We start from the raw sequence: 13,937 nt of genomic DNA on the forward strand, positions 1-13,937 counted from the left end.
GTATGTGGGGAAGAGATAAATGAGTGTTTCTGTCCACAGTCCTCTTGTTTAAATACAAAAGTAAAGTGTCTTTCAGCACACAGATAACAGCGCGAGCTGACAAAGCTGCTTTCCGTGTGGGGTCTAATCCACAGAGACAAACACTCTCTCAAACACACACTCACACTTTTCTGTAATCCTCACTCGTCTGCCGGCTCTCATTGTCTGAGCTTCCATTCTCTGGCATGACACTTCAAAGCTAGTGTAACATCGCATTGTGTATCTGCCCCTGCAAACTACTCTAAAAGACCTTAAACTCCCTTAAGTCTTTGGTCTCTGTGTCACCCTCCGCGCAGACAACACTCAGAGCCTCTAAGCTCACACACTTATGGTGTCTTATTGCACTTTATCCACATGTGACTTTCTGATTTGTATGTGCATTCTGGATGTGCAAAAACACAGTCTGTGCATAAATGATTGTCGAATAGAAGGGCTTCGTGGAATACAACAGAACAGAAATCAACATAAAAACCTTTCAGGATGCCATGCTATGTTTGAATGACTGGTTAACAGCTCAGACAGTAAATCTACATCACCATCGAACTCTTGCAGCTGACAGCTTGTCACCTTGTTGCTGGCTTGTAATACACAGCACAGGAGCTTTACACTCCCCCGGCTTTGTAGAAACCATTTAGTTTATGTTCAGACAGTCCTTGATCCAGAAATGTATAGATTGTGAGTAGATCTAGATGGGTCACTGGTACCACAAAGAGTTGTCTAAAATTTAATTTGTATTCTGCTACTGTTTTTCTCTTTCTTTCTTTCTTTCTTTCTTTCTTTCTTTCTTTCTTTCTTTCTTTCTTTCTTTCTTTCTTTCTTTTTTTTTTTAAGTCAATAGTAAAATGAATGGATTGAATGTCAGTAAGTTGGTTTTGATCCCGTTGCTGTGTTTCACCTGGTCAGTGGGTCAACGAGTGTTGACGTCATTTTTTTTTCAATCACAATCTCATTTCTATTTCCACAGAAACGGCCATGTACAAAGTGTCATTTCTGTAACCACTGTAGAGGTGGACTGTGATACACCCCCCTGTCACCGGCACTGCTAGCTTGGCGGGGAGCTATTGATTGGTCCTGACAGAACCAATTACATTCAGTGTCAGATACAGACATGGAGCCATCCACAGGGATGAGGCGAAGGGAAAATATATATACAGAATATATACAGAATAAAAGACAAAAGAACATTGAATATATGGATGTATACACAAGCAGCACCTTTAATATTTTGCTTTACTTTTTATAAATTAGTTTTCACTGATATATCTTTGTTTGAGCTAAAAATTAGCAAATTAAATTATCTAATGCTAGTGCCATCACAACAGTCTTAGCAATCTGAGTTTTGATATGAAAGCAGATGATTTTTTGATTGTTTAAAGATTTTATACTTTTTAACATACAGGGGTAAAACTGCACATACTTAGGGTTGTGATAATACTCATAGCCATGTGACAACCACTTCTGAATCAGATACTTCAAAAACAAAATTGTCGAAAATTTGTTTTAAGCAGAAATTGTTCAATCAAAGACAGTAAATCACAGTACTAATGCATCATGTCGTCCTGCAAAGTTTTAAATTACACTTTAGATTCAATAAATATTCCGGTTTAAACCAAATAACATTGTTAAAGCATTGCACTATGCCCTGCATCGGTTTTACAACCAAAGTCAGGGTTAAAGTGACCTTTTGTGTTAGAAAAATGCACAACTTGTGGGTCCAAACTTTAACTTTGACAGCTGTGCACTTTGCACAGAGGTTACGGACAATTCAAACGTTCTGCAGAACAATCATCTTTTCTGTTCAGTTTAGTCATTTTTACCGCTGTGTTGCTAGGAGCATTGTTTCCCATTTCTTGTGAGGACTTTGCCGTTTGGATAGCGTAGGGTTACAAAAAAGTTTCCCTACAAATGACAAGACAGACACAACTGGCTGAACTATCACAATTAAAGCCGAATTATTTCAATACTGTATCTGCTTGATTTGCAGGACATATGACTACCAGCGTGTCCCAGCATCCATCTCTCCTCTGCCCTCGGGACCCAGCCAGGCCAAGAGATCCCGTTTCTCTTCTTACTCCTCTGGGCACAGACGTAGTGGAGACAAAACCCACTCCAAGAGCTCCAGAGCCCAATCCACTAGTTCAAACACAGCCAAGTGTGAGTATTATGAATGGATTGCCACTGAGATTGAACTTAAGCTGCTTAAAACTGTTAGGTAAAATGAAAAAGAAGAAGAACAACAAAAAAAAAACATCTTGTTCCTCATTCTATAGCATTTTAATGAAAGGTTAGATTCTGCACATTCCCTTTGGTTTTATCAAAAACTCTAGTCGATGTAATGATCAACGTTTCTGCATCTAAACCTCAGTGCTTAATATGGTAAAGATGACAAAAAGCGGCCATGCGGTGTCTGATGCTCCTTTTATGAAACCAACAATGCAATGGGAAAATAGTTGTGCCTGAGCCCCAAATCAGAGATTTAAATTAACCCTGCACCATCCATCCATCCATCCATTTCCTTTACCTGCTTAATCCAACTCAGGGTCGCAAGGGGGGCTGGAGCCTATGCCAGCTGTCACTCGGCAACTGGCAGAGTACACCCTGGACAGGTCGCCAGTCCATCACAGGGTGCACATAGAGACAAACGAGACACACAACCATTCACGCTCACTCCTGGGGACAATTTAGAGTCTCCAATTAACATAACATGCATACTTTTGGGCAGTGGGAGGAAGATGTTCAGAATTGCTTTTGGCTTGGCATGCTTTTCATCCCTCCACCTCACCAAAGTGAAAGCACGCTGACTGCTGCATATTGCAGTTTAGACACTGAAGGATAGGGCACACTGTTGTAACAGCACACACTGTCTTTAAACAGTGGAGCACCACTTTTCCTGTATGTACTTCTCACACATTTTGCAGTGGACAGGACAACCATGATTATACATCACAAAATGGCTATACTAGGGGGGTTATACTCTCACAGTTATTAATAATGTCTTATTTAATGATAGTATCGTATTTTTACAATACAACCGTCACCCTCGTGGATGCCATTTTGCTGGTAGCCTTATTTATGGTTATTTGTATTCAAAACTAATAAAAACTTTCTTGTTGGGTTTCGGCAAAAGAATCACTTGGGTAGGATTATAAATGAAAACTTCAAATTTAGGGTTTTAAAACATCAGGCTCAGAGCTAGAATACATTAATTTTACAATGTGACCATTACCTTAATGGGCGCCATTTTCACATTTCACATGCAGTTGCTCACTAGAGGTCGAGTATCCCTCAACATGATTCCAGGTGGTTTTGGCCTGCATAAGCAAACACCACATGGGGCTGTGTTTGGGACTTTCAGTTTCATAATGAACTGTGAGTAACTATGAAAGTCGGTAAATGTGTCGACTCAAATCAAGAAGGAACATAATGGCGTTGATAAGTCTTCAGTTAATTATTTGACTGCCCCGAGCCCTCACACATTTATCAAAAAACCTGTGTCAAAGTTTGTGAATGACTTAGGTGCTGTTTACACATACCCGGGTATTTTGATAAACGCATATTTTCTAACCTTTGTTTGCAAAAAAAACTAGGTGCACAGCCCCGTTTTAAAAAAAAAACACGTCTACATTGATACGCTATCAGGAGCTGTTAAATTACGCCAAGCCTGACATTGGCAGTGTTAGAACAATGAGAATTCCACACAAGCATATCAGAAGCCTAATAGAGAACCGCTGACAGGAAGAACTTCCGGATCCTTTTCAAGAAGAAAATATGGCGCCAGGCTCATGTGTGTGGACTGATAGCGAGACTGAGCTACTTTTACACGTTGCGCTGGACTATAAAACTGCTAAAGCCGTGAAAAATGTCTTTGTTGTTCAATACATTGTATGACTGTAATTTTCAAAATCACACAAGCGAGTATAGCTCTCAACAACAGAAATGCTGCTAGTACCTCCATGCTTGCCAGATAAACAATGAATGGCGTTATCACGCTAGCATCCTGCCAATATGACGGATAGGGGCGGGGCTCTGTACTATGACGACAACTCCTCATTCCATTCTGAAAACTCCGTTTTTGTCTCTTTCAACCAGTTTACACACAAACGCTAAACGGAGTTTTTAAAAAATCTCCATTTTTGCCGGAGTTTTTTTTTAGCTTCGTTTTCGGAGGAAAAAACTCCGTTTGTGTATAAACGAAAGGCACTAACGAAGGGAAAGGTCTTCGTTTTTCAAAATACCCGGGTATGTGTAAACAGCACCTTAGTGTAAAGACTAGAATTTGACTTTATATGGCTGAGAAATATATCTGTGTCAATTTTCATTACTATGATCTATTTACATCATTGGGAAAAGCTACATGAGCAAAGATTAAGCCTTCTAGTCAATGAAGCTAAATAACACTGAAACAATTTGACATCAAAGAGGTATTTTTCAAACAGAAAAATGAAGTGAATATGTACTGTTATGCTAAAAAGACTATACACTGTTAGTAATCTATTAAATATAGGTATAATCTCCATATTATACATATGATGAAATCATATGAAACACATTCTAATTTGATGTCTTCCAAACAAATACGCTTTAAATCACCCTTAGGAGACGGGATGTCTTTACTAATTTATTCCACAGACAACAAAGTTAATGCCTACTGTTAAGAAAGTCTGGCTGCATGTATAGTATACTAATCTGGTGTCTAAGATAGTTATAAAACACAATGCTGAACTCTCCCTCCAAATCAAATTGTCATTGCTGAGCTATGAGTGGAGATTTGTATTGGTTGTGTTTTAAGGTTTTTGCATCAAAACATTCCTGAAAGGTATTTGCAGGTTTTGTCATATCCAGTGTCACTTACGTCCTCTCTCCCTTTCTCACTGCAGTGGGGATGGAGGAGTTGCAGGTGATTAAAAAGGAGCTGACTCTGATAAAGACACAGATCGATGGGCTGCTTGACAGTCTTGACAGGATGGACACACAGAGGAATGACCACAAAGGTGCGGCACTCATTCAGAAAGGCAGGAGAGGCAGAAGGGTGCGAGATCAAATGATAGATAATCTATCCATGCATCAAAATCCTTTTGAGGCAGATTGTCACTGATATGCTATTTTCACATTTCTACTTGATTAGCCGCTCCACTAACAACTCCAATCAAAATTACACAGAATATGTGCTTCAGGGAAACTGTGCTGCATGGATGCAGCCACTCCTTGTTTTGGGAAATCAATTATTTTCCTCCAGTAAGGATTTTTTGATTTGTTTGTTTTGAATGTTGAAGTCAGGCCAATGTCAGCTAGTCTGGAGGAGAGCTGATATATGGTTTTGAGCAACAAAAGAATACAACGTGAAAATTCGGTTGAAGTAACTGTCAGATGATCACAAAACACATAGGGCAGCATAACAGCAGATCACTTTACATGCTGTTGGAGTAAGTGATGCTGCTGCCCTCATGTGGACATTCTGTATGCAATTACACTGGCAGAACGTCAGGGAATGAACAGGACAAAGGTTTATTATCCTACTGATGGAAAATGGTTTTAACTGCAGCCTTAATTAAACTGATAATAAACTGAAAGACAGTTAACACCACTCAGATGGTGCAGTCCACCCTCATCTGTGCTCCAGATCCTCATTCACTGCCTCACTAAAATGTACTTTACTGCAATAACCTTGACGTCATTACCATAACATCTAAAAGAATATACACATGAACAGTGCACTCAAAAGAAAATGTGAGCTGGGCCCAGTGCACTTAAGCTGCTGTGAATGTACATTTGAATAAGTACGTGTGTCTTGTATGTGATCTTGTATCTACTCTGAATAACCTTGGGCAATGATACCTCTCATCTTCACATTAATTTATCTGCGGATTCACTCGATTCCCCTGTCCCTCACTATGTACCCCAGCTGTCTCTCCCTCTCCTCTCACTATCTCCACATCTGTCCTTCATCCTGTCACCTCCACTCTGGTGTTCTGCCTGTCATTCAGTACAAACTCAGCAGAATGGTTTTGACTCAAAGAAAAGAAGTACTTTCTTTATGCTGATGCCAAAGTAGAACCCTTCCTTAATCCATGAGTGCACATGTTTCAGGGTCTCCCCTGAGAGAGGACAGTCCGGTTGGCTCGCCGTATGCTGTGTCCGCCAGCAGCCCGGAGCCTTCCCTCTGCTCCCTTTCCCCACCCAGTTCCCGCCATCGGCTCCATAGGGAGAGCCCCGACCTGAGGGTGCGCGATGATGACCACCACACGGTACATGCACCTTAAGAAAACTTACATTTTGATTCTTTAAGAGATAAAAATATCATCAAAGAGCTTTTTTTGTGTGTGTCATTAGCCCACTTGTCTCTTATGATACTCAGACTCATGTTTGTTTATTTTTTCAGAATACTATTTTATGGGTAAAAATGCATGAAATCATCAGTATCATCAAGTTATCTTCAGACAAACAACCATATTTCAATCTAACAAGGCTCAAGACTTCAAGGCTTCTACGAAATCAAGTTATATTCTCAGAATGAAATTTCACTGAGTCACTCTGAGTTGGCAGCTAATGAAACTCCTCTTTGTTTTCCTCTCATCGCCCTGCCTCACTGTCTGTCTATCTCTTGGTCTGTCACAGATGAGCAACCACAGCTCTGACCCTGAAGAGGAAATATGAGGGAGAAATATGAGAAAGCACAGAAGATTGGGATCAAGTGCCAAACATGGAGGAAGAGAACGTAAACCTTCAACCAACACCGGAGGCTCAATGTAGTCTGGGCATATCAGATGACATAGTACATTTATTTGTATCACATCAGCTCGGTTTCACACAGACACACTAATGCAGCTTACTTGTAAACACCAAGTGGAGAAAAATCTAATTGACAAGAATTTGTCAGGTTGACCTGAGATATTGAGAAAAAGGCAGATCTTATCCAGACAGTTATTGTGAAGAGCAGCTGGAAGCAGAGTGACGAATTTCACCTCCCTACTTGGATTTGCGAGAAAAGCAATTTGCAGCAATGAATTGAAATGTCCCAGAGTAAAGCAAGACTGTTTAGCATTTTAAACTTGATCATAAACTTTTTCTATTCATCGTATTCACATTTAAGCTTTCTTCAGAAAACAGGAAACAAATTCCAGCATTAAACTTCACACACAGTTCATGTTTCTGCTGCTTCTCCTGAGAAAGAAAGTGACTCTTTAAAGAATAAAATAATGTCTAGTCTTTTTGAAAGTCTGTTTTATGCACACACATCAACTGAAATAATAAAGAAACATGGACTGTTACAAAACCCGACACGTTATGAGTCCCAGCTTGTCACATGATGCCACTTGGTCAAGAGCCCCTCGAATCCATTTCTGGCTGACGGGTATCTGCTCTAAAGCTGCATGTTGCTGGCTATTCTTCAGTAAGCGACGCAGTGGCTCTAGCAATAAAAAATGGCAAAGGGAAAGCATCATTTTAATGTGTCGGGTTGTCAACAATTAATGTGGAACTGATAGGGTTTGGAGGGTAAGAGGGAGATAGACGTCTGAATTCCAACCATGTGACTCACTTTCGAGTCCTTTTAATGTCTTTATTTTGACATACTTCCTTCTACTACTGTGGCCTACTTCTTTGTTAGGCACTAAAAGTATTAGGTTTAGGCTGGACAATAAAAGTACTTGGTTAAGGATAAGAAAACATCATGGGTTAAAGCTTCCCCAACATTTTCCATATTGCCATGGCGAAGCATTCTGCAGCTGTTACCACTGCCTCTGGAAACCCTGCAAGTCCAAAAGCAATGCTTTGGGAGTGTCCTCTGCTTTTAAAACAGATGCAACGGATTCCTGACCATGTCTTACTATGTGACAAGTTGGGAGTAAGAACGGGTTAAAAAACTACATCAACATAAACTTAAAGTCCCTGTGAAATGGCTTGTGAGGTGCTGTTTCTTTTTGCTTGATTATGTATTTCCTGTAAAAAATGAGAGCTAATATGAGTCATAAACATTTCTTTGTTGTTTTTCAGAAGATGACAAATACTTTTTTTTTTTTTTTTATTAATTTCTTTGTTGAGCAACAATACAAAGACATAGAAAGGATTGGGTGGACCCCAAACATAAAAAATGCTCATTTGTTTTTGTTATACAATTTTCAGAAAAAACACCCACCCGTCCACCCGCCCCTCCCACACAACGTCCCCAACAACCCCATGTTCTAAGCACAGTACATGAATGAAAGTAATTTAAAACCACAAACAGGAGGACAGGAAGAGAAAGGGAAGAGAAAAAGAATGAGACAAAACAAAAATACTAGCAACCTAAAAATAAATAATATTAGAAGGAGGAAAAAATAAATAAAAATAAAATAAAAGGGGGACAAAAAAAAAGTCAATAAATAACTAAACAACAACTCAGACCTGCGTCTCTTCTGGTTCAATGTCTAGAGTGTCTATGATGGACAGCAGGGGGTCCCAAGTCCTGTTGAATTTACTCAATGAACCATTAAGGGAAAATCTAAGCCTCTCCAACTTCAAGTTGAAAAGAACTTCCTTGACCCATCGACTGTAAGAGGGGGGTGCAGTATGTTTCCAGTTAAGCAAAATTAAACGCCTTGCCAGTAAAGAACAGAAAGCCATGCAGTGTTGGGCTCTGCTTGCAAAGGATTTAGTTTGAAGTATACCAAAAAGAGCTGGGAGAGGACGGGGATCCTCCCCAACATCATAGGCTCTGTGGAGGGTACCAAATATTTCAGACCAAAAATGTTTCAACTTAGGGCATGACCAAAACATGTGCATGAGGTCAGCAGGAGACTGGTTACATCGATTACAGGTGTCAGCAACATTTGGGTAGAATTTCTATGATTGTATAATAGATCCTGTGTATTAATTTGCATTGGATTAGACCATGTCGTGCACAGATAGAGGAGCTGTGTACCAATTGTAGAATATTAGCCCACTGGTCCTCCTCAAGGGTCAGCCCCAGATCTTGTTCCCAAAGGTTTTTTGATTTTTGGGGGAAGACAGCGGTAGTGGAGTCTAATGCCCTAAAAATATGTGAAATATTCCCTCTCTGATTAGGGTCCAACAAGAAAAGTTTATCTACCAAGGTTAGTGCAGGAATATTCGGAAAGTCAGGGTATTTTTTCTGCACAAAGTTCCTAATTTGAAAAAACCTAAAGAGGTGGGAGGGAGGAAGCTTAAATTTGGTCGATAAGCCAGTAAAGGACATGAAAGTGCCACCATCATAAAGATCCTTAATTCTGACAATGCCCCTCTCAAACCACAATTTAAAGGCAAAAGATGACAAATTCTAAGTCCGAGTTTCTTATTATTGAGAAGCCAGATACTAGAATGCATTTTGACATGTAAATCACATAAAAACATTTAAACAACTATTTTAATTTCACGGGGACTTACAGTTATCATTACAGTTATTTTTCAAAGTGTCCATACTTGGAATGATGTGCACATGTGCAGTAAAGTGAAAATCCACTCTGTGCATCTCAAAGTCCTTTGACATCTGCTCTTTCACAAATGAGACCTCTCAAGAAGTTTTTTTTTATATATAAATATATCCCCTTTTTTATTGTATGCCTCAGAGAGTCCAGGATTGATCTGACTCGTCATTTAGGAGAGGAAACTGTTTCCTGTGTTTAGGCATCAGTATGAATGACCAGTTATACCTGTTCCACCTTTCAAAGGTTGAAGTATTATTTCTGTTTAACTGTATTAGAGCACTGTTACAATTCTCTTCTTCTATGTTTTTGGAACGGTAAAATGTGCAAAGGCCCAGGTCAGTGTGTAATAATGTGTATTATTGTATACTTTACTGTAATTGTTTAGCTGTTGGATTTTAAGCTTTAGTACTTCTCATGTGTTGATTTTTTTAAAAGGAAAAATAATGATGTAATTATATAATTCCTATGGTGTTACAGATTTCTGTTTGCATTGTTAAGATAAACCAAGTAATACTCAATGTCTCTGTAGTAAAAGTATTTTCATATCGAGTATAAATACAGCACATAGGGAAAACACATCTCAAACAGAGAAGAAGAGTGGAAGTGAGACATCAACAGTGGTTTTATTGACTAATTGGGACCCTATTGAAAACCCAGGTTTCAACTCAAGTTTATTGAAGTTTATTATTCAAGTGAGGGAACAAAGCTGGAGAATATATATGTATGTACATATACAGTACATCATGTCAAAGTGGACCCTGCTCACAGGACGACTTCTTTCAGACCTTTTTTTTATTCAGGTATGTGTTGGTGTTGACATATTCGATGTTTGTGAACTCGCACACGACACATAAAAAGGCGAAACTAAGTTTAACAGAGACAATTGTTTAAACAACCAGTTCATCTTCGCGAACAGGTGCTCACACTACTCTGCTGATTTACCGCATCGACCCCAAAATCAGTCTAATTTGATGCAGGTATGAAAAAAACGTCATCCGCAGCTTCCTCGTGCCTGTGAGAGAAATGCCACAGCTAAAGGGACAAATCTACAAGGCTAACGGGAAAGAAAGTTCAGCTTAAGGTTTAATTTAGTCTTTTCCCCTCATGAGTAAGAATGTAAATAAGGAGGAAAATGGCCTAAACATGGGAGGTTTAGGTTGCAGGAGAAAGACGTTCAATAAACCGTGTTATTAGATGGCAGGTAGCCACATTCCCCAGCAAAGTTATTTTCTGTTGCTCTCGATACTTCTTTTTTTTCTTTTTTGCTTTGTACTTTTTTTTTTTAGCGCCAGGTAGGATGAATTGATATATAAGAATCAGGGTGAAAAAAATCACAATAATGCATAAAAGCCTCCAGTTATATGATGACTGCAGAGATGTGCATGTTGTTAATGTTTATGTCTGTAGGTCCCTACATTTTAATGAGCCAATTTGTTGAGTTGAAACATGAAGTGTGAGGTTAGGTATAAGTCCTGAAGTCAAACACACTTGCATCAGAAAATACAGAAATACTTTATTACTTCCTACACTATTAATCATGCTGATCCTCACAGATCTCAGCCTCAAAGCAACCCGGTCTGATCACCCAAGTCCACGAAGTTCAAAGTGCTGAAATCAAAGTGACAGAAAGAGCTCTTGCACAACTGACCTACTGTTGACAAAAAGATAAGCACATGCCTGTACACTGGAAGTCAAGCTGTATAGGACACAGTGCTGAACTTCACGTGGGCAATGTGAGTAAAAATCTCATTCTGGGTAAATAAGCCGTAAAATTAAATTCCTCGGTGAGAGCAGCTGACCTAGTTTAGATTTTATTCATCACTGAGCATGAGTGCATTCAGGCTGCAGCAACTGAAGGGTCATATTTTGACTGAAAATAAGGTAGGTGGGTCGCTTTTAAGCAGCATATCATGAAAATGTCTTGTGTTTTTATTAAACAGGCTAATTTATTCTAAATGTTTCAAATGATTTTATGTAGAGAGGCAACAAACTGCATATCTGTTTAAATCTGAAAATATAAAGTCATGTGGTTTACATTTACATCCACTTTTACAGCACAGTGAGAGGTAATTCTAAACCATGTCGTTTACTTTCTAAAGAATTTAGATGTGAAATCAGACCTGGCTTCTTATACTATTGTTTATTTCCGTTATTTTCAACGTTAATAGTTGTCAGACAAAATCTGCATAAGGTCAACAAATCAGCTTTACTAAAACGAACAAGTGCATCAAAATGTTCCCTTCTACCATACTCAAACTTTTTTTGGTTGACCTGGTGGTTGTGAGAAAACCTTGACCGAGCAGTCGTGTTTACAGGTAAAATAAACAAGATGCCAACAGTCTTTAGAAGTTGCGTGGACTCGATCTTACTGGTCTTATTATGCCAATAGTTAAGAAAGATGTAATATATCTATGTTTCAGATCAGAGCCACTCAATTGTAAGTCTTGTCTATACTTGCTTTGTAGATAACAAAAATGGCAGTCTCACCCAGTCCTCTGACCACCCATGTTCTGAACACGGCTTCGGGGGCCCCAGGGTCAAACATGTCCCTTAAACTTTATCGGCAAGACCCCTCCGCTAACGTCTGGCATTTGATAACCACAGGGTAATGACTTTAAAAAAAATAAAAAATCAATCACCATTAAAGAATCTAAAAAAAATTCTGTTAAATCAACATCCACATAGATTCACAGATCTTCAAATGTATATCTTCTCCACAGGACCACCAACGATGATGGGCGATGCCCAGGACTAATCACACCACAACTGTTTACATCTGGTGTGTACAAAATGCATTTCGAGACCGCTCAGTACTGGGCAAGTATGGGGGAGACTTCCTTTTACCCCTATGTTGAGGTGAGGAAAAATAAAAAGCAGTTTTTCTGAGTCGCACTGCTAATTCATTTATCCTTTAGTTTGAATTTTTTTCCTGCTACATCAGCAAACTTGCTTTCACACTGACAATGTTATGCGGACATGATGTTGCTAACAATCTTGGCTATCTACTGAATCCTCTAATGGCTGATTTCTGTCTTATTTGTTGTTTTGTTGCAGATTGTGTTCACAATAAATGACCCAGGCCAAAAGTACCATATCCCACTGCTTTTGAGTCGTTTCTCCTACACTACATACAGAGGGAGCTAAAGACCAAGTATGATGAGGCTCCCCATCATCTGACAGCTGTCTGAAACTTAAAGTGGCAACTCCTTCAAGGTCATTCATGGAAGCACCCGGTGGAGTTAGAAGAAGGCTGGCTGGATATTTCATGAGAGTAAAAGAAGCATTGCCACATTCCAAAGGGGTTCTGAGGCCTTTATCTACTGTATTACTGTATATCCGTGGTTATTCAGTAAATAAAGCCCTTATAGCATGATAGTTTTTCCGTCCATCCATCCAATTTCTATACCCTGCAAATCTGAGTCACAGGGGTGGCTGGAGCCTGTCCCAGGTGCCATCGGGCGAAAAGCGAGGTACATCGTGGACGGGTCGCCAGTCCATCACAGGGCCAAATGAGAAATTAAACATTGAAATAGTAAAGTAGGCCAACAAACTTTGCAGAGCTGTACTTTAGAGCAGAACTTAAGTAAAATCACACCACTAGCAGCAGCATATGGACTGCAAAATAAAATCACAAGTGATGATTTCTAATTAATGTCACTGTCAATCAACCTTTTTTTATGCATGTACTCCTGTTTTAAAAGTTATTGTATTGCACAAAACAAGATATTTTACACTTTATTCCATGATATTTCAAAACTGACACGTGCACAACATTTACTATTGAATCGTTTTTGGGAGTTTTTGTTGGACAGTCTTACATCAAATTTATTTGTATAGCACATTTCATGTACAAACAATTCAAAGTGCTTTACATAAAATAAAAGCATTGCAGCAGGGAGTGGAAGAAGCATTAAAAAAATAATAATAATACATAAAATAATATAAAGAGAAACAAATAAAATCATTTAAATGAATTTAAAAACAAGCAACAGTCAAGATAAGTTAAAAGATCTCGTGCAGATTTCATGCATAGACACATGAGAACAGAAATGTTTTTAACCTGGATTTAAAAATGTCTACATTTGGTGAAAGTTTAATCTCCACTGGCAGTTTGTTCCACTTGTTTGCAGCAAAACAGCTAAATGCTGCTTCTCCATGTTTAGTCTGGACTCTGGACTGGACCAGCTGACCTGAGTCCTTGGATCTAAGAGCTCTGCTGGGTTTATATTCTCTGAACATATCACAGATGTATTTTGGGCCTAAACCGTTCTGGGATTTGTAAACCATCAGCAGGCTTTTAAAATCTATTCTGTGACTGACTGGAAGCCAGTGCAAATATTTTAAAACTGGTGTGATGTGTTCAGAGCTTAATAAAACTGTCATTTTGTATAAATGATTAAATCAGTTATTTTACATGTAGGCTACTCTGTCTCACCCGAAACTTGAGGTCCTCTGATTCAGTGAGCCTGAGCCACT

General features: G+C 39.0%; 2 protein-coding genes across 2 annotated transcripts in view; both read left to right on the forward strand.

The window, feature by feature from the left end:
• Positions 1 to 7,247, forward strand: part of LOC142377581 (C-type lectin domain family 18 member A-like) — an 89,376-nt gene extending 82,129 nt beyond the window's left edge. The window contains exons 14-17 of the mRNA XM_075461836.1: positions 2,024 to 2,193; positions 4,917 to 5,030; positions 6,127 to 6,284; positions 6,655 to 7,247. Of these exons, the coding sequence (XP_075317951.1) occupies positions 2,024 to 2,193; positions 4,917 to 5,030; positions 6,127 to 6,284; positions 6,655 to 6,693 (481 nt within the window). The 3' untranslated portion in view covers positions 6,694 to 7,247. The remainder of the gene's footprint in view (positions 1 to 2,023; positions 2,194 to 4,916; positions 5,031 to 6,126; positions 6,285 to 6,654) is intronic.
• Positions 7,248 to 11,288: 4,041 nt separating this feature from the next.
• LOC142384963 (5-hydroxyisourate hydrolase-like) lies at positions 11,289 to 12,605 on the forward strand. The gene is made up of 4 exons (XM_075471237.1): positions 11,289 to 11,342; positions 11,927 to 12,066; positions 12,182 to 12,317; positions 12,516 to 12,605. The coding sequence occupies exons 1-4, from the start codon at positions 11,289 to 11,291 to the stop codon at positions 12,603 to 12,605; spliced, it is 420 nt and encodes a 139-aa protein (XP_075327352.1).
• Positions 12,606 to 13,937: the final 1,332 nt, after the last annotated feature.

The sequence above is a fragment of the Odontesthes bonariensis genome, chromosome 1 (assembly GCF_027942865.1).
Source record: "Odontesthes bonariensis isolate fOdoBon6 chromosome 1, fOdoBon6.hap1, whole genome shotgun sequence".
NCBI classification, from domain to species: Eukaryota; Metazoa; Chordata; class Actinopteri; order Atheriniformes; family Atherinopsidae; genus Odontesthes; species Odontesthes bonariensis.